The following is a 19800-nucleotide window of genomic DNA, read 5'->3' on the forward strand; positions in this document are numbered from 1 at the left end:
AAGCCATCGCCTTTGACCGCTGACCAAGCCAGACCAGTAGTAGTAGGAGTATTTACCTCCTCCATCTTTGAATTTTCCAAAGTCAACCCCGTTCAACGCTCGCTTATATATATTCCCCTCTCGCAACCACGAGCCCCAATTCACACAAGCATCTCCTCTTCTCCTCTTCTTCCATCTGCAAGCTCGAGCTCGTTCTAGAAGGTTCTAGACACATCAGTTGCCATGGGCAACGGCCTCTCCCCGTGCATGCACCTGCCGGCGACGGCGGCGGCGGGGGTGAAGCTGGTGTACTGGGGCGGGCAGACGAGGATGCTGGACGACGATGGCGGGGTGTGCGCCGTGGCGGGGGACGTCACGGCGGAGCTCCCCGGTGACCACGTCGTCTGCGCGGCCGACTCCTTCTACGTCGGCCTCCCGATCCCGGTGGTGTCCGCCAGCGAGGAGCTGATGGCGGGGCGGACGTACTTCGTCCTCCCCGCCGAGCGCTTCTCCTGCTTCAAGGTGCTCACCGCCGCGGCGCTCGCGTCGCTGTCGCCGGCGCCGTCGAAGAAGGTGTCCGTGGCTGGGCCGGGGCAGTGCCCGTTCGAGTACGTCAAGGGCGAGGGCGGCGCCACGCTCATCCGAGTCCTCCCGGAGTTCATCGAGAAGGTGATCAGCTGCGACGAGAACGGCGGCGGTGCGCGCCGCCGGAAGCCGTCGACGACGGCGACGGCGACGGCGACGGCGACGGAGCTGTGCAGCACGCCGGAGCTGAAGCGGCATTACGCGCTGCTGATGGGGCGGAGGAACCAGCCGTGGTCGCCGAGGCTGGAGACGATCTCGGAGTGCAACAAGACTAGGAAGCTGCTACTGCGGACGCCGGCGAGGCTCTTGTCGTCACGATGAGCGGCGGCGGCGGCGCGTCGAACTCGAAGACGACCACCACCACACTACGCTAGTTGTAGGATTCTAGCTGTGCAGATAATACATAGAAGGATTCCATTCAGACATGTACAGTCAATTGGCGAATGGAGATTGAGATTAAGACGCACTGTTCAACTAATTAGATGGGTGAAACTGCGATATATATAGAGCGAGAAAACACGGCACAAATACACACTTCTTTGTAAATTAAGTATTCAAAGTCTCAAATTAAACGATACTTCCTCCATTTCAGACTATAAGTCATTGTGGTTTTTGTCAAAGTTAAATTGTTTTAAGTTTAATGAAAAAATAGTAATATTTTAGCCCAAGATAAATATATTCAATTATTGATTTAATAAAACTAATTTGGTGCCGTAAATATGAGTACTATATCTCCCTATAAACTTAACTAAACTTAAAGTAGTTTGACTTTGACTAAAGTCAAAATAAATTTATAGTCTGAAACAGAGAGAGTATAAATGTCATGGACTTCAATATAGATAGAATCGCCACCAGATCCTGGACTTCATTTAGATGAAATCATCCACGAAATCTCAAAACTGGATTAGTGCCACCAGATCCACGAATTGCATGCCACCGTGGAAGAAGTGCCGAAAAGTAGCAAGAGGATTGCGGCCAAGCTCGCGCTTGCCGGCCCGAGTGACACGACCTCACGCGCCTAGCACAATCTGAAGCGCAAGCTTGGAATGGTGTCTGAGAAGGGTCCTGTGTCAACTGAGGCTGTTGCGGCTTACAACGGCCTCTTCTCCCAACCCCTCCCTCCAGATCACGCAATGACCTTCTCTTCTCTCTTCTCCGACTCGCTGCCTCCGGCGCAGGCCAGAGTGTAGTAGGACCCCCTACCCCACCCTCTCTTGCGATATGAGTTTTTACTTTCTTAGTAGCTTATCTGTTTTTTTCTTTTTTTCTTTGACCCCTGGCAACGACCTTCTGACCGTGTGTGTTGTGTAATCAAACTCTGCTCTCTTCTTTTAATATATTGACGTGCAATTTTTTTTACACGTTCGCGAAAAAAAAATCAAATTTGGATGTGGCTCGTGACATGTTTGGTACGATTCAACTCTTTACCCGGTTAAAGTAAGAGCCAAACCTAAGCATAGTTCATGCTATGATGCGGTCCATATGGTCTGCTATAAGATCTCGGCCGATTTCAGCAAATTAGCTAGGATGAGACCTCATTATTGGTCCTCATAACACGCAGAAAGCCCCCAAAGCCTACGAAATTTAATTTGTGCCTAGTCTGGAATTGCAATGGAAAAGACACTTTTTGATAACACCTTCGACATCCTCAGAAATATTTGCAGGAAAGGTCTTTAGTCTTTGCATATATAATTACACTAATCCTCCTCTCTCGCCCTATTTATGTTAATTAACTGCAAAAACGTAGGAGTACGCCTTATCCACAAACTTGTTGCATGTGAGTACGATCAGCTTGCTCCTGGTTGCTAGTACAGAGCGCGCAAGTACATTTACTTCTGCTAGTACATACTGTAATGTAGATGTGCAAGTACTGTCAGCTGGTGCTCGATTAATTTTCAGATGAAATACTAGTAGTACACCACATTTTAGAATAGAGAGAGTAGTACCTAAGGAGAAGAATCCAAGAGCGCCATTGTTTCGCTTATTCGTGAAATAAGCCAAACGACATATTTACAAACGAAAAATAATTTGTAAATAAAACTTTTATATATGTATACTTAGCGATCTAAAAGCAAAGGCTGAAAAATAAACTTTAATGAAAAAACTATCAAAATTAGATCCAAATTTAAGATTGAAAATTTAAATTTTGGTTGATAAGCATAAGCATAAGCGAAAAAATAAGATCCCAATTAATCCATGGATGCAGGTTGCAGTGTATTTGCATGCATTATCTTCTTTTAAGTACTCTAAAGGATGTGCGTCCTCATATTTTCCTCCCATAACTTGCGCAAAAATATACTCCATCCGTCCCTAAATATTTATCGCCGTTGACTTTTTTAAACATGTTTAACTGTTTGTCTTATTAAAAAAAACTTTTATGAATTATGTAAAACTATATGTATACATAAAAGTATATTTAACATTGAATCGAAGGATAGGAAAAGAATTAATAATTACTTAAATTTTTTGATTAAGACGAACGGTTATACATATTTAGAAGTCAACGGCGTCAAATATTTAGGGACGGAGGGAATAGATTAATTAGCATCCCTATAAACCGTGGAACACCACCCACTCCACAACCCTAGCTAATTGACTACTAGGGAGCTCGGTAGAGTTTGTCGAAGCTGGAGAAGGAGGTCGTGAAGTAGATCTTAAGATTAGAAATTCGTATGATCTCTCTTTAAAATATGTCGAGTGATATATAGCATGTCCAGAAACATACTTACTCCCTCCGGCCGTCCCCTAATATAAGGGATTTTTGACATTTTGTTTGCACTGTTTGACCACTCGTCTTATTTAAAAAAATTGTGCAAATATAAAAAGGAGAAGTTGTGCTTAAAGTACTTTGGATAATAAAGTAAGCCACAAATAAAATAAATAATAATTCTAAATTTTTTTGAATAACACGAATGGCTAAACAGTATAAGTAAAATGTCAAAATCCCTTATATTAGCGGACGAAAGTAATATATTCTTAAGGTTTGATTTTCCTCCAGCAACGTTACGCATTGCAAAAATTAACATTTTGCAAATCTCATAATATAATTAATTAATACACTGAGAGTCATGCATGAAATATGTACAAAAGCTACATCGAGCAACATAGTATATATGTCATAGAAATTAGTTAATATAAATCGAGCACACTACTTATATATCATTATTATCAGCTAACCAAATGCTATATTTAACCACTGCGCATGGTCATTTTTACCTAGATTTTGGCCCTTGATTAATTCAGGATTATCACAGGCACGCGCGCGCGGTACTAGTGCTTAAAGCTTTGCTTTGTTCCTGACGACTTTCTCCAACCTTTCACAAAATGCTGGGCACTCCTCGTTGATCGTTCCTTCACTTCTCTGTTTCAACATTAGATACATATATATATATATATATATATATATATATATATATATGAAAACTGTGAGTAATTTTCAGAACACCGAACTTCTATGACAACTAAATAACGGTCTAATTGTACGCTATATATACACACAAACATGCTCTACTGTCAATTTTAACCCAAAAAAGGAGAAACTTTCATATGTAATATCCCGTATTTTTAGAGGGTTATCTCAAGTATTAGTATCATGAGTAACGCTACATATATTTTTACAATTATCATGTGATTCATATATCTTCGATTTAACAAGTATATTTTGAGATTTGTGACTAAGCAACATTGGTTTTTATCATAAGAAGGTCAGCTCTAATTGAAATCTTAAAAACAACTAGCTGATGAATTCCACACACGATTCAGGGACTACTATATCTCTCATGCTTATGGTAGAATTTCATCTTATTCACTTATAATTTCTCTCATCTGTTACTATGCAAAATATTACATAATTATGGATTGAACATCAAACTATGAGCATAAACGGTAGATTAAAGGGGCATTTGCAAATTTGCCACAAGTTTTTTCAATTTTGCAAGATTAAACCACCTATGAAAAACTATGGACCTAGCATCAAATTTGTTGCAAAATAGTATATTGTAATTTGTAATTAGTAGATCCCTAGCTAACATTGTTGTTTCGATAGAAATTTTAGAATATATATAACTTTTAATAAAATTTACCACTATTTAAATCTGTAATTTGTGTTACTAGATCCATGGCTTATTAAAATATGTAGTTCTATGATATATTCTATACTAGATTTGTGCCATATATACAACTATATAGTTCGTGTTATTGTGGTTTAAATGTGTAGTATTAAGTCTCTAATTTTATGACAGTGTGCTATATAAAAGTATAGTTCTATAATATTATTCAATATACTCATAGTTGTATAAAATTTACTCATATTTACTACTACCTTCATCTTAAAAAACCTATATGTTTAGTTATGAACTTGAACAGTGGTATATATACGAGTAAATAGCTAAAAAGAAACTATTTTAAGGCAGAGTAGTAGTATCTCTAGATTGTACTATAGCATCCTTTATCTAATTTACCCGGATCTTAACCTGACTCTAGTCCTTGATTTGATGCTAGGTTATTGTTGATCGAAAATACTCCATCCATTTTAAAATATAAAAAACCTAATAAAATCGTATGAGACATTTAATTCCTCGTACTACAAATCTGGACAGACAGTCTGTCCGGGCTCTATGTTTTTATATTTTAGAATGGAGATAGTATAGAGGGATTTTCTTTTCAAAAATATATTACCATAAGAAATATTAATTAAACGTTCTAGCATAGAGCTGTGTGTATAATGTGTACCTGAAGATGGATACTGTAGAATGTCCTGTTCCCAAATCCGGAGGAAGTCGATGAACTGATGAAGTGAAGACCTTCGTTCTCCAGTACTTTGATACACTTGGAGAGAGGAAGAACTGAACCCGCCACATTGCTCAACAAGCTGACCTGAACCATGATCTCCATGTCATTGATGCAGGTAGCCGAAACGATGGGAGCCATGCCCTCGCTCATCAGCTGGCTCCCCAACACTCCTGGTTTGCAGTTGGTGGTGCTCGTCGTCGTCAGCTCCTTCTTCTTCCTCTCCAGATTCTCCACCTGCTTCTGCAGCTCGGGTATGTACTTGAGCACGCGAGACACCGTTGTCGGGATGCTCAGCTTCTTCTGCAGCAAAATCACATCAAGATCTCATGCATATGCATGGTTAATTTGGTGTACTGGATTTGATTGGTTTTGTGTAAATTAAATTACAGTGTGATCGGCGTCGGGGAGGAGAGCGCGGAGGGAGGAGTAGAGCTCGTTGAGCTGCTTCCGGCGGTCGCGCTCGTAGGCGTTGTGGCTGAGCTTCCTGTGGGAGCCGGATCCGCCGGAGCCGTAGCCGGAGGACACCGCGTTCGCCGTCGTCGGCGCCATGGAGAGGTCTTGGACATCGTCGTCGAGGTCTAGGTCCAGCCACGGCGAGGACGGCAGCTGGCCGGCGCCGGAGAAGATGTCCGCCTCAAGCGACGACATGCTGCTCGCGAAGGCTGGGTCGTCGACGAACAGCTGCTCCATGCTTGCTTGTCGCTAGAGAGAGAGAGCTAGCTGAGCTGTGGATCGATCGAGCTGAAAGAGAAAGCCTAGGAAGACATTTTTCTCCGTGAAATAGAAGCAGTAGTTAGCTGGGTAGGAGGGGACTAATCGAATTTTAATCAGGTGATTAACATTAACTATTCTGCCAAGCTAGGGAGGTTTGATTGAGTTAGCTTAGGCCAGCTAGCTTCAAGGAGATGACTTCCCTATTTATAATGGGGGGAGAGAAAGAGAGATGATGGATGTCAGTGTCACCCACAACTTAATTTATATATGTAGTTTACCAAAGTATATATCGATAAAACTAGAACTAGTGATCCATATATATATTTACATGCGATAATAATGTGAGTACAGGGGGAAGGTTACGTTGTAGTATAGATTATGTTATCTTGATTCAAGTGGGTGCAGATACTCTGTTGTTAACAGGGAGGGGGGAAATGTGTGTGTACTTATCAATTATCTCATGCATATGGTTCTTTAATTAATTTAGTAGTACTACTTGTCAGTACACACGAACCATATATATAGGGCACAGTATGTTGATCACAGTATGATGAGCCAACTTGACAGAAGTGCTAGTTACACTTTATATTATCTCTTCCAAATTAAACGTACCATTAGAGACGTACGTTGCACCCGGATATAACACAGCTAGATATGCATTTGATCATTTGTACTACTCCTTATGCATGGTTGTACTACACTATCAGCCTTTGTTGATGAGTTCTCTTCATATTATTGGAATCTTAGTACTACGTGTAAGGCGAGTGCAGTACTACTTTCTGGGGGCCAGTTGCTATATTTTGGGTACGAACAGAGATTAAATCAGTCAATTAACTAATGCAACCTCCCGATCTAATAGGTTCAGTTCAGGGTTAGCGTCAGCATCAGCTAATTAATTAACAAAATTGAGGCACCATTAATTGTGCTATGCATGGTTATACCTCTTCGTCTCAAAATATAAGAGATTTTAAAGCGACGTGATACATTTCGTTTTTACTATGAATCTCTTATTCGAAATATAAGGGATTTTGATATAATGTCTTAAATTATAGTATTATGAATTTTGACAGGATTAGGATATGTTATATTATTTTCATAAAAATATCTTAAATATTATGAGACGAAAGGAGTATTAGTTTATGCGAACAGCTTAGGGGGTAGGTTTATCACTTTCGAGCCCTAATTAGCTAGCCATATGGGTAGGAGCAGTAGTTTTTAATACACTGTGTGGAATGCTTTCTTCATCATTTGGCGTATCCTAATAACGAACCTAAGCTACGGCGATCGCAGGGTTAATCTAATCAGAAACGTCGGGCGCGGGGGGACGCGCGCGGCCATGTAGCGCGTGGGCGTCGACACGCGCCGGGAACGTGGCTGGGCGGGCGGGGAGCGTGGCCGCGCGTGCCCCGGGGCCTCACGTCTCGTGCGCGCGCGGCGTCTGTCTCCGTCCTGGGAGTTTGGGTGTAGCGTCCAAATTAACCGATACGACGCGTGATATTACGTACTGCTTCATCCGTTTCACAATATAAATCATACTAGCATTTCTCACATTGATATTGATGTTAATGAATATAGATAGATATATATGTCTAAATTCATTAACATCAGTATAAATGTCGGAAATGCTAGAATGACTTACATTGTGAAACGGAGGGAGTACTACTCTGGCCGAGTTTAGATCCAAAGTTTTTCTTCAAACTTCTAATTTTTCCATCACATCAAAACTTTTCTACACATGGTGTATTTATTAGTTCACGTCAAAATTGAAAGTTTAATTGAAATTGGAACGATGTGATGGAAAAGTTAGAAGTTTATGTGTGTAGGAAAGTTTTGATGTGATGGGAAAATTGAAAGTTTGAAGAAAAAATTGGGAACTAAACCAGACCACACACAAACTTTCAATTTTTCCGTCATATCGTTTCAATTTCAACCAAACTTCCAATTTTAGCGTGAAGTTTGAGATTTAAACTCAGGGTTTAATTTATTTTTTTTTTTTGACAGGGGTAGTAACTCTACTCTACCGTCTCGGGAAAGGAAAACTCTCTCCATGTCAGGTCCACGGAACCTATGAATGACCGTGTTTTCTTTTTCCAGGCAAGACATTTCAGTTCAAGAATTAATAAAGGTGGTATTATTTGTTATTAATTGAATAACGGTAAAATATAAGGTCTAAGGGTGTTGAGATTTTAGAAGTGTAGCGGAACGTAGTTCACCTGGCAAGGTCCCTTGTTTTGAAACATGATCGTTCGGGTTTAAATTTTAGACTTTCATTAGTGTTATCATTTACGATTAATTATTTCTTCAGCGATAGATAATATACAAGTCGATAGTGAGACATGTGTGGTGATTTTTTCAATCTCAAAAATATAATGCTGTCTCAACCTGGCTAGATCACAACCAAACCGCAATAGGAAACAGTCTACTCCCTCCGTTCCAAAAAAAAAAAGGCAAACTCTAGATTTTCATGCCAACGTTTGACTGTCCGTCTTATATGAAAATTTTTTATAATTAGTATTTTTATTGTTGTTAGATGATAAAACATAATTAATACTTTATGTGTGACTTATCTTTTTAATTTTTTTCATAACTTTTTCAAATAAGACGGACGGTCAAACATTGGGATGCGGCTTCCCTGTTCCTGTGTTATGTTCCCCTCCTTGTCCCTGCAAGATGTCCTCCCTCTATTGGCTGCTGCTTTTCTAGTGGACCCAGGCCATGCGCTTGTTTTCTTTTTTAACGTAAACAACGTTAACATCCGGGATGGCTCGTTTCTAAGCAAGCGCGGTGACAGCACGGAGAGCGGCAGAGATGCACCCACCGCTGCTATGGATCCATGAAGTAAAAAAAAATCCTAGCGCCCAGGAAATTTCGAAGACGCTCACTCCCCCACCGAACGCCCGAACGCCACGATTTCTCCGGCGAGATCACTTGCTCATGTGATTCTTTTAGTTTCCTAGCGCATATCATCTTAAATTCTTAAGTATTACCTGAAATTGATTGCATGAATGGTCGAACCATGCCTGGCTACCCTTGTCTCCCTCATCGTCCTCTCCAACAACGATATCCTCCTCATCAACAAATCAACAATTAATGGCCTCAACTTCTGTGTGTCACCCTCCCGAGGTCGGGATGGATGCTATGGGAGGTCACATTCTTCAACGTCAGCTTCAACTCCCTCGCCGGCCCGCTCCCACCGGAGGTTCCCAGGATGCAAAAGGTGGAGTAGCTCGATGTCGCGCACAACCACCTCTCGGGCACCGTGCTGGAGGCCGTGCAGCCTCCCCCTGCTCAGGAACTTCACATCTCCTACAACTTCACCGGTAAGCAGCCATCCTGCACACGCATATTGCCCATCGATGGCAATGGCAAGCACTGGAATTGCCTTGCCTACCCAATTGCCCCGCCTAGGGCATGCCGCTGCAGTGTAAGGGAATTAGGGAAAGAAAACGGAGATTGCTGCTGTTTGCTTCAAAAAGAAACGAAGAGGTTAAGCCGTTTAGATGAAAAAAAAGGAGCGTAAGGCCTTGGGCCCGTTGGAAAAGCGATCACCAATAGAGAGAGGACACCTGGTAGGGGACAGAGATAGGAACACACAGTCAAAACAAGGAAGCCGCATCCTTCTGCATCCCGGGCACCTCCGGATCTACCAACAATTTTTTTTGCCCCGCCACGTAGAACATTTGAACGCATGTACGAAGTATTAAATGTGGACGAAAAAAACAATTAAACAGTTTGGGTGTAAATTGCGAGACGAATCTTTTAAGCTTAATTATGTCATGATCTGACAATGTAGTGCTACAGTAAACATTTGCTAATGACTGATTAATTAGGCTTAATAAATTCATCTCGCAGTTTACATATGGATTATGTAATTTATTTTGTTATTAATCTACGTTTAATACTTCAAATGTGTGTCCACATATGTCTGATATGACGTAGCAATTTTTTTTTTTTTTGCCGGTGGAACTTTACACAGCCCAAACCTATATTGAAGGGAGCCAAATTGTACTTTTTTCCAACCGCAATATCCGTTCCGCTGCGGTGCGTTGCCACTGCATGGGTCGGGCAGCAGATGGGGAGGTGAGAGTGGGCCATCACATCCATGTGTTGGCCCATTTCATAGTGGGCCGTACAAACTGGCGCTCGCGTCTGATCGGGCCCATCTGATCACGCATCCATGGCGAGTGGCGACGACGAGCCGACGACTTGTCAACGAGTCAACGGCGACCTGCCTCCACTGGAGTCAAGCTCCGCCTCCGCCTCCGACTCCGGGCAGAGCAGAGCAGCAGCTGCCGCCGCCGACGACGAGAGAAGAGGCGGCCAGATGGCGGGCCTGCGGCGGCTGTGGGGGGAGTGGGAGATCCGGGTGCTTCTGCTGAGCAGCCTCTCGCTGCAGGTCTTCCTCCTCTTCACCGGCGGCCTCCGCAAGCGCAACGTCGCCGCCTGGCTCCATTTCATGCTCTGGCTCGCCTACCTCCTCGCCGACTCCATCGCCATCTACGCCCTCGGCAACCTCTCCCAGAACCAGAAGCTCTGCAGCAACGGCCCCCACGGCGGCGGCGACATGCACCTCCTCGTCTTCTGGGCGCCCTTCCTCATCCTCCACCTCGGCGGGCAGGACACCATCACCGCGTTCGCCATCGAGGACAACGAGCTCTGGCTCCGCCACCTCCTCAGCCTCGTCTCCCAGATCGCCCTCGCCCTCTACGTCTACTGGAAGTCGCGCCCCTCCGCCGCGGGCCTCCTCGTCCCGGCCATCCTCATGTTCGTCTCCGGCGTCGTCAAGTACGGCGAGCGGACATGGGCGCTCAAGTCGGCGAGCATGAGCAGCCTCCGGAGCTCCATGCTGACGCGCCCCGACCCTGGCCCGAACTACGCCAAGTTCATGGAGGAGTACCACTCCAGCAAGGAGGCCGGCCTGCACGCCGAGATCGTCATCGTCCCGGAGCGCCCCCCCGACGACAACATCCATGTCCAGGAGGAGCACATGGAGTACGGCGAGCTCGTCGTCAAGGCGCACCGGTTCTTCCACACCTTCCGCCGCCTCTTCGTCGACCTCATCCTCAGCTTCCAGGACCGAACCGACAGCCTCGCCTTCTTCCGCCGCCTCCAGCGAGATCAGGCGTATAAGGTGGTCGAGATCGAGCTCCTGCTCATGTACGAGTCGCTCCACTCCAAATCCTCCGTCATCCATGGCCCGACCGGCCGCTACCTCCGCATCTTCACCCTCGCCGCGCCCGTCCTCTCCCTCATCGTCTTCTCCGGCACCGACAAGGCCCCCTACAAGCCGGTCGACGTCGCCGTCTCCTACGTGCTCCTCGGCGGCGCCATCTTCTTGGAGATCTACGCCATCCTCCTCATGGCCATCTCGCCATGGAGCTTCGCCGACCTGCGGAAGAAGGACAAGTGCCTCCCCGTGGCGAGCGGGGTGTTCCGGGCGGTGAGCTACTTCTTGCCGGAGGCGAGGCCGCGGTGGTCGAACCAGATGGCGCAGTACAACCTCATCCACTACTGCCTCAAGGACAAGCCGACATGGCTCACCGGAGCGCTCGAGAAGCTCGAGTGGGACTACAATGTCCGCGTGAAGACGATCTGGGACAGTGTCTGGTACACCCACCACATCGGCGTCTCCATGGTGCTCAAGCAGCTCGTCTTCAAGCAGCTCAAGGAGAAGGCCAACAGCACGGCGGACCCGATGAGCTACCGGCGGTTCGGCGACCACCGCGGCCAGTGGTTCCTCCACCGGATGGGGTGCTACCAGGAGCTCGGGGCCAGCGTCGAGGTGGAGTTCGACGAGAGCATCATCCTCTGGCACATCGCCACCGACCTTTGCTTCTACGACGACGACGACGACGACGGCCGCGACGCCGGCGAGAGGAAGCTGAAGCGGTGGTCATCTTGCTGCTTCTGCTCCTGCTCCGACCACGCCCCCACGGCGGACGACAGCCACCTGAACGACGTGTCGCACCTGCCGGCGGCGAGCAGGGAGATCTCCAACTACATGCTGTTCCTGCTGGTGATGCGGCCGTTCATGCTGACGGCGAGCATCGGGCAGATCCGGTTCGGGGACACGTGCGCGGAGACCAAGAACTTCTTCCTCCGGGGGGACGAGCTCGGGGCAGCGAGGAAGGCGGCGGAGGCGCTGACGAAGGTGAAGACGGAGATCAACCCGCGGGAGGTGAAGGGGGACCGGAGCAAGTCGGTGCTGTTCGACGCGTGCAGGCTGGCGGAGCAGCTGCGGCGGCTGGAGCGGCGGAAGCGGTGGCGGCTGGTGGCCGGCGTGTGGGTGGAGATGCTGTGCTACGCCGCCGGCAAGTGCAGGGGCAACTTCCACGCCAAGCAGCTCAGCCAGGGCGGCGAGCTGCTCACCGTCGTGTGGCTGCTCATGGCGCACTTCGGCATGGGCGACCAGTACAGAGTCGAGGCCGGCCACGCCCGCGCCAAGCTCATCATCGAGAACTAGCTAAGCGTTTCAGAATTCAAATCAGATTTTTCTCTTTTTTAAAAAAAAAAAAGAAGTTAAACTTCAGCTTGTGACTTGATTACTGAAGATTTATAGCAATCCTTCTCAATTTGTAGAGATAGGTGCTTTCTTAATGCCTTCTGTTTTCTACTACTAGTAGTGATCACTGATCAAAGCCCCTTTCTGTTGTACAGTTTTCAGTATGTGGAAGCTGCTTTCTCTAGTGCAATTTCCTCTCTGTTAGTCCAAGTCCATATCGGCAAAATGAATACTCCCATTGACTTTGACTTGTCTCAAGTTTTCGTCTTCTTTAATAAATCTCATACTAATAAGTCATTGTTCATACAGAGTACACAAGTGAGTACCAAATTTCTTGTGATGACTGAAGGCTGTCTCCCAGCTTCATCAAGAACTGAAGTGTACGACCGGCAGAAATGTTGGACTTGTACATTGGCATTTCGAAACTAATTGCATTGAAAGTTCATGGCAGTCCATTGTAATCAGGAGAACTGATCGTGTTGTTAGTCGCGTTGAACTCGATGTAGAAACAGCAACCACCAATTTCTGTTTTGTTCTTTGGCATTTTGCTTCGTACATGGCATTGAATTGCTGAGATATAACTACAGAAGAGAGAGAGCTTAGTACTAATCATCAATGGCTTGCTTCCTTCTGAAACAAAAATTATTGGAGTCTGATGTAAGCCTTTCAAACAGCTTCTGTTTGCTGAGGGGACCTGTTTGCAATCAATTAAAAGACCTCCTCCTTATAATTGTGATTCGAATTTGTTTCAAATGAAATGATTGTTTCTCTAGTACAGAATTCTACTGCTACACTAGTTCTCCTTCTAATCCCTTTAAACATACTCATCTTTGTAGCTGATTGTGTTTCCATTTGAACGAAATGGCAAGAGATTTCAAGTTTCACCATAGAACATCTGAACATACTATCAAAATATGGAGTATTTAAGTAAGTTAACAAGCAATCTTGACTGATACCAAAACACAACTCCATTCCAATTTCCATCTGTTACTCTCTCTCGGAAATAGATTTAGTTTACACTTTCGATGAACGAATTAAGTTAACAAGCAAAACCTAATTCTCAAACTGCACACTGAATTTTGTGCCAAAGATTTAAACTCATTTACCTTTTGCAATTGCAAGAAGAGATCATCTTAATTTGTTTCTCCCTGCAACTTTTTTTTTGGTTGCTTTTTGTTCAGAAGAAAGCTCTGCTTCCGTAGAACACCCTTGCACCATCCTTCTTGGGCTGCAGCTTCACCTCTGCCTGCGGCTTCTCCTCCTTCTGGACGACGACGCCATTGTCGCCGTCGAGCTCCATCGGCAGCTTCATCTTGGACAGCGATTCGGTGAACTGCTGCATGCTCTTCATGTACATCTCCATGATCTGCCGCTGCATCGCGCTCTGCTCCGCCTCCATGTCGATGTCGCGCAGGGCGGGCGGCGAGTCGAACACGTCTTCCGCGGCGCCCTTCTCCTTGTCCGACGACGACGGCTTGCCGCCGTTGGACGTCGGCGTGTCCGGCGAGCGGCACGACATCGGCGCGGTGGCGGCGTCGTCGGCGTCGGGACGCGCCTTGTGCGTCACCGCCCTGTTGTCGTCGCTGACGGCGGTGGTCGTCGACGTCGAGGCGTTCTTGCTCCCGTCGTCCGAGGACGCCGGCTTCTCCTCGCGCGGGCTCGTGGCCATCTCGCAGTCGTCGTCGTCCATGGCCCGCGCGTCGCCGAGGTGCAAGAACGGCAGGTACTGCACGGCCATGTCGTCGTTTTCTTTCACCGCGTTAAGGTCAGGGAACTCGATCCTCGCGTAGTCCACCGGTGGCGCTGGCTCGAGGATCACCACCTCCGACGTGATCGACGGCTCGGCGGTGGCGCGCTCCGGCGGCGGGCACGCGTCGCCGGGTGGTCCGGAGTGGAGGGCGAGCGAGAGCCGTATGGTCCCCGCCGGCGAGTGGAAGAGGTCGGTGGACGACAGTGAGAAGTCCTGCGCGAGCCGCGCGCCGTCGGCGGCCGCGACGTCGGCGAGCGGCACGAGCGCGAAGCCGAGGAGCTGGTCGTCGAGCAGCCGCTTGGCGCAGCTCCGCATCCATATCTCGCACTTGAGCACGTCGGTTCCCAGGCGCGCCCGCCTGACGCGCAGCGGCGGGAGGCGCTCGTCGAAGCGCGGGTTGGCGCCGCCGCCCGCCGCGACGCGAGTGGCGAGCGCCGGCGCGTCGTCCGGGCTCGACGTGAGCGCGAGCTTGGCGTACACGTCCTGCGCCGCGTAGATGCAGATGTTGTGGATGCCGCGCGCGCCGTGCACGTAGATATCCAAGAAGCAGGCCTCCTCCTCTTCCTCCTCCTCGCCTTCTCCCCCATGATCCAGCTCGTACACAAACCTCGCCGACTCCATCGTCGATCACCACTATCTTCCAACAAAATCCAACAGTTTCAGACTCCTCAAGTACAAATCCTGACAAAATTCAGACAAAAACAAACTTGATATATGGAAGTTTCACAGGATGTCAAGCAAGAAGAGAGGAGGAAACCATGGCTTCAAGCACTTACAGTTTAGAACATGAGAACATGAACAGCAGTAGTAACCTCGAGAAGACGCGAGATGGAGACATTTGTAGCTACGCACGCGAGAAGGGCATGGTTGGTTGCACTTGCAAGAGGGAGAAAGTTAAGCTATGCGTCCGGTTTTTCCCAAACGACACCTGATTGCCTTGCTTCCACACATGGTGTATGTACATGTACTACATGCCTAATTGCCATTCTCTCAGCTGTCCACCGGCCGCAGACAAGCAAAATCCAACCGTAACCGTAACCGCTACCTGTCTAACTACTGTCTGCTGCTGGCTTGTTTCTCCTAGTGTATTGCTGAATCTTGCAGCAGCTGCAGACTTCCAAAAGTCAGGCTATGTCAATTGTCAAGTGAGATAATCCTCTGTGTGTGTGTGTGTGTGATAGTGAGGACTGAGGAGGATTGCTTGGCTTTGGCTGCAGTGACACTGTGAAAAAGGATAGCCAACTACCCCTCCTCCCTTGCAAGGCTAGTAGTGCACAACCATCATATATTTTTCGGATATCTATCTAGCATTCTAGTAGCTCACCACAGCACCATCCACCACTACGTGTTCTTTTTTCTTCATCTTGCTTTTTGTCCACACCCTTGCATCGCAATTCCTTCCTCTCCCGGATCGATTACGATTAGATTATTTGTTGTGCGTCGGTCTCGCTGTCATGTAGTTGTTGTGGTTGCTTGTCTTGGACAAATACGCGATTGGAGCAGAGCAGAAAAGAATAGTTGTGTCCCTTTTCTGATGCGAGCTAGGTTTGACAATAACGTTTTCTCTCTGAAGGATTCGGAGCATCGGCGTTTGTGCAGTTTGGCAGCTGGATGAACCTGACGCTGCTGGATGATCTGGTCCCGTTTTGGTGGACACTGTTCTTGACTGAAGATGCATGTCTGATTTGGTCTTGCGTTAAAAAAAATTAACAATGTCTGATTTGATGTTGCGTTTAAAATACTAACTGTTACTGGTTTGTGGTTTTAGGGTAGGTCTGGTTCTCTACCCTATCAAATCTTTGTAGTGCCAAATTCTTGGCAGGTTTTGGTATCATCAATTCATTGGTAGGGTGAAGTTATATTACACATGTTTGGATTGCTACCAATATAAAGCTAAATTTAGAATATATGAAAATGAAAGTTGTAGATTACTGCCAAATTGATCATAGGCATTATCTATGATTAAAATTTAATCCAGACATTTACTATTGCTATCCAAGCTACCAATAATTTAGTAGGGCATATTTTAGTTCCATTTTTTCTGTTAACTGCAACGACTAGTCAGAGCACCTTTCTGAAGATGACAATCCCAATGGTAATTTCCATAGGCCGAATCATTTGGAAAATCTTGTTGCCATATATATTCACGATCTTGTAAATATCGTCACATAAGACGAAATGGTTGAAGGGAAGAGGAATATTGCTGCTGCGCGAAGTAACAAGGTGGACGCCAGCCAGCCGAGAGAAAGCAGAGCATAGCCCAAAAGCAACTTTCTTTGAAATGATGACTAATTACCTCAGAATTCTCAACTCCGAATTGTGTGTGCATAAATCTTCACGGGTTTACCAACATTTTGCCTTCTAGAAGCGAAGCTCCATCAACCTGTGGTTTGCCAGTTGCCATGTCATTGTTGATTTCAGGTGTCAGAGTGTCCATAACTAGATCCACTCAAAATGCAGAAGAGTCCAGCGCCTGAAGGAACTCCTGCGACGTATGTGTGCTGCAGTACCAGACAGAGCTCGTCTACGTGCCGTATATATAATGCATAATCTTGACTTTGAGAACACAAGACAATGGTTGAGTTGTAGAATACTGCTCCTTTGTCTGAACTCGGTTTCAGAGTCTGGCCGGCAGAAGAGAGAAATTGCACTTGGCAAAACAAGTGGCTTGGTTTTTCTGCAGGCAAGTGGATTGAGCCAAGTGCCGGAGAAATGGGGCCTTTTGTCAACTGAATTGGTTGGAAAACACTGACTCTAGACAGTGAAAGGCACCAATTCGAACTTAATTGATCGATGAGCACCAACCACCGACGATCGAGCGGGTCTTGCAAAACAAAAGACAATGCATATCTTCAGAACATCATCGCCAGTTTTTTTTTCTCTCTTAGAAAGGTAAGAGTGGTTGTCTAAAATATTAATAGAGCAGAAATAATAATCATCAGTAATAATTTCTTGCATTTTGGTCATCTTCTCTGCCTGAAAGTCTGATCTCACAACCCTTCCTAGAATTTGCCGTTTCAGAGGCCAAAAATTTGATATACTTTCATACAGTACCAGGAGTTGCTCTACTGCTTACTGTATTAGACCATAACCCATGCTATTTAGGAGAATTTGGAAACTAATAGCATTTGGAGTATTTACTGAGGTGAATAATTTGGTGACGTTTTAGTGCTTTTTACTCCACTCCTTTTCCAGAAAGTGATTGCAATGAAAGGCCTTTCTTTTCTTGAACGACTACCAATAGCTCCTGCTGCCATCGACCTTGTTTATTATTAGATAAGTCAGTAGAAAAAATAAAATATGGTTTGAAGCGCTGATTAAACCAATTTGCCGTGAAACACAAGAGTGAAATAAAGAGGATCTACACGTCACAAGCCAAAAACAACGGCTTACAGTTACAGCCAAGAAGTATTATATCACATGGTACTTGTTAGACGAATAGAGTATCAGAGGAATATATTTTTGGTGAAATTATATAGACCAGGAAGTATATTTTGTCCTTAGATCCTACCATGACTGTTGCAGTGGTTGGGGTGGTTCAAATGTATGTTTTTCTTTTCTTTTTTTTAGATGGAACAAACATAGTACTAACGAGCATAATAAATATCAATTGGATAGCCTATCAGCACGTGTTATTTATGATAATTCATAAGCATAATTAGTACTCCCTCTTTCCCTAAATATTTGACGCCGTTGACTTTTTTAAACATGTTTGACCGTTCGTCTTATTCAAAAACTTTTGTGAAATGTGTAAAACTATATGTATAAATAAAAGTATATTTAACAATAAATTAAATGATAGGAAAAAAATTAACAATTACTTAAATTTTTTGAATAAGATGAACGGTCAAACATTTTTAAAAAAGTTAACGGCGTCAAATATTTTGGGATGGAGGTAGTACCAAATATTGATAGTCAGGAGAGGGAAGCAGGAAGTTGTACCTGTAGGCCCAAATGTCCAATAGATGAGTCAGCCATTTTCCATGGTGTGTGTGGTCTCCCATTTTGTGATTTTTGTGAAGTGGAGATAGTGGCAAAGATCATGATACGTCGATGCAAAGTTGCAAACACCTTTTGCTGTCCATGCAAAAAAACAAGTGGCACTACCTCCGGACATCATGCGGCAAAGTTGGCTGGTAATCTGTAGTACGTGCCTGCCACGCTTGTCCACACCACGGCGTGTTTCTGCAAGTCCAAGAGAGGGTGACAAAGCAAACTGAAGGGTCACACAGCAAGCATATATTCACATATACCAGGTACAGAGTTTGGTTGGATTAGGTCTGGATCAACTTTTGTCCACCTCCTTAAACGGGAGCTCAGGGGGATCCTTTTTATAGCTCAATAGTCCTTCCAGAAACTCAACAAATTTAGTACTCTCAAAATTTGTTTCCTTTTGACAAAGGTCTCCAATTTATATTGAAAGCTTGGCCTTTTGCTTTGCTTGATGCTAAAATTTTGGCAAGATTCATTTCACATTGAGTTAGTTCATCTCGTTCACACTGACTTATGCAATGTGCTAGAAGCCTAGGACAAAAGGTATAGAATCCCAACCTAACTATTATCACCTAAAAGATTAAGAGTACATTATATACACTATTTTTTTTTCTCAACCAGTATTAGCAAATGCATAGAAGCCGTGCAGATGACCCAATATGTTAATGCCAGGAGATTTGCTCTGATCCAACAAAAAGTATCTCAAGATACCGGTACCTCACGGTATCAAATCGTTTCCGACCATTGGATTTAACAATGTCCATCCTGCCCAGCTATATCCAACGATCGAAAACGATTTGGTATCGCGAGGTACCGATACGTTGAGGTACTTTTTACTGGACCGGAGTAAATCTCTAATGCCAGTGTACGCCAAAACGCAATAATATCCACATTAGCACAGAACCACGGAGGCGTCCGACCGTAACATCGCACCTCTTGCACCGATGTGTCTCAACAGTTATTTTTGGAAGAAATGCATTTCTTTCTCCCCTGATGCATTATTTGGATGCATGCACGCGCGCTGCTTAGTGCAAAAGCTTCTTCTCCTCGGTTCAGAATATGGACACCATTTATCAACAATAAAACATCAGTGTGAGGCATATGCCTCTCAATCTGTCATCCATTCCTGATCAACCTAACAAGCAACACAAACAAGTCATACAAAACCAAAATAGTTCTGATAAGTCCATATGAAAAAGATTGGATATCTTACGCTTGATGCAAAACCATATGAAGACATGCCATCAAAGAATGTGAAGAAAAACAACCAACGGATACAAACACATAAATAACAGAGAAGAGATGCAGTTAGAGAAAACTTTGAAATTCTGAATTAGCTCGTTGCATTCAGACATCCTTAATTAGATGTTATTTCGTGGGAATTTCCAATTTCACAAATTTCAGTGATAATACTAAACGAAGAGAATGAGATAACAGGGAAAATATTCACCTGGCTACAGTATGATATAATTGATACCAAGTGATC

At 45.2% G+C, this 19800-nt stretch overlaps 4 protein-coding genes across 8 annotated transcripts; 2 read left to right on the forward strand and 2 right to left on the reverse strand.

The window, feature by feature from the left end:
- The first annotated feature begins 140 nt into the window (after positions 1-140).
- LOC127773275 (uncharacterized) lies at positions 141-885 on the forward strand. The gene has a single exon (XM_052299317.1). It carries the CDS (start codon positions 223-225, stop codon positions 883-885), a length of 663 nt encoding a protein of 220 aa, XP_052155277.1. The 5' UTR covers positions 141-222.
- LOC127773253 (protein IRON-RELATED TRANSCRIPTION FACTOR 2) lies at positions 836-6258 on the reverse strand. 3 transcript variants are annotated; one of them, XM_052299307.1, is made up of 3 exons: positions 5743-6257; positions 5296-5655; positions 836-952 (listed from the first exon to the last, which is right to left on the reverse strand). In XM_052299307.1, exons 1-3 carry the CDS (start codon positions 6043-6045, stop codon positions 935-937), a joined length of 681 nt encoding a protein of 226 aa, XP_052155267.1. In that variant the 5' UTR covers positions 6046-6257; the 3' UTR covers positions 836-934. The 3 variants fall into 3 exon arrangements, with proteins under 3 accessions (XP_052155267.1, XP_052155258.1, XP_052155250.1); XM_052299298.1 differs by lacking the exon at positions 836-952 and adding an exon at positions 3824-3925 and having other exon boundaries at positions 5296-5652; positions 5743-6258; XM_052299290.1 differs by lacking the exon at positions 836-952 and adding an exon at positions 3824-3925 and having other exon boundaries at positions 5743-6256.
- Positions 6259-10132: 3874 nt separating this feature from the next.
- LOC127779767 (uncharacterized) lies at positions 10133-12875 on the forward strand. The gene has a single exon (XM_052306669.1). The coding sequence runs from the start codon at positions 10247-10249 to the stop codon at positions 12530-12532; it is 2286 nt and encodes a 761-aa protein (XP_052162629.1). The 5' UTR covers positions 10133-10246; the 3' UTR covers positions 12533-12875.
- LOC127779777 (uncharacterized) lies at positions 12833-15325 on the reverse strand. 3 transcript variants are annotated; one of them, XR_008018732.1, is made up of 3 exons: positions 15098-15325; positions 13678-15002; positions 12833-13152 (listed from the first exon to the last, which is right to left on the reverse strand). XR_008018732.1 is itself a non-coding variant. In XM_052306680.1 (2 exons), the coding sequence occupies exon 2, from the start codon at positions 14940-14942 to the stop codon at positions 13749-13751; it is 1194 nt and encodes a 397-aa protein (XP_052162640.1). In that variant the 5' UTR covers positions 14943-15002; positions 15098-15325; the 3' UTR covers positions 13492-13748. The 3 variants fall into 3 exon arrangements, 1 of the variants encoding a protein (XP_052162640.1); XR_008018733.1 differs by lacking the exon at positions 12833-13152 and adding an exon at positions 13244-13265; XM_052306680.1 differs by lacking the exon at positions 12833-13152 and having other exon boundaries at positions 13492-15002.
- Between the last annotated feature and the right edge of the window lie 4475 nt (positions 15326-19800).

Source organism: Oryza glaberrima, chromosome 1 (genome assembly GCF_000147395.1).
Source record: "Oryza glaberrima chromosome 1, OglaRS2, whole genome shotgun sequence".
NCBI lineage: Eukaryota > Viridiplantae > Streptophyta > Magnoliopsida > Poales > Poaceae > Oryza > Oryza glaberrima.

What these genes read in the sequence shown, in the direction of transcription:
- LOC127779777 (XM_052306680.1), bottom strand. Translation starts at nt 14,942, where the DNA reads ATGGAGTCGGCGAGGTTTGTGTACGAGCTGGATCATGGGGGAGAAGGC.
- LOC127773253 (XM_052299290.1), bottom strand. Translation starts at nt 6,045, where the DNA reads ATGGAGCAGCTGTTCGTCGACGACCCAGCCTTCGCGAGCAGCATGTCG. An exon ending in TCCCCGACGCCGATCACACT is followed by an intron (nt 5,656 to 5,742) that starts GTAATTTAATTT and finishes ATTTTGCTGCAG; the next exon opens with AAGAAGCTGAGCATCCCGAC. An exon ending in TCTACAGTATCCATCTTCAG is followed by an intron (nt 3,926 to 5,295) that starts GTACACATTATA and finishes ATGTTGAAACAG; the next exon opens with AGAAGTGAAGGAACGATCAA.
- LOC127773275 (XM_052299317.1), top strand. Translation starts at nt 223, where the DNA reads ATGGGCAACGGCCTCTCCCCGTGCATGCACCTGCCGGCGACGGCGGCG.
- LOC127779767 (XM_052306669.1), top strand. Translation starts at nt 10,247, where the DNA reads ATGGCGAGTGGCGACGACGAGCCGACGACTTGTCAACGAGTCAACGGC.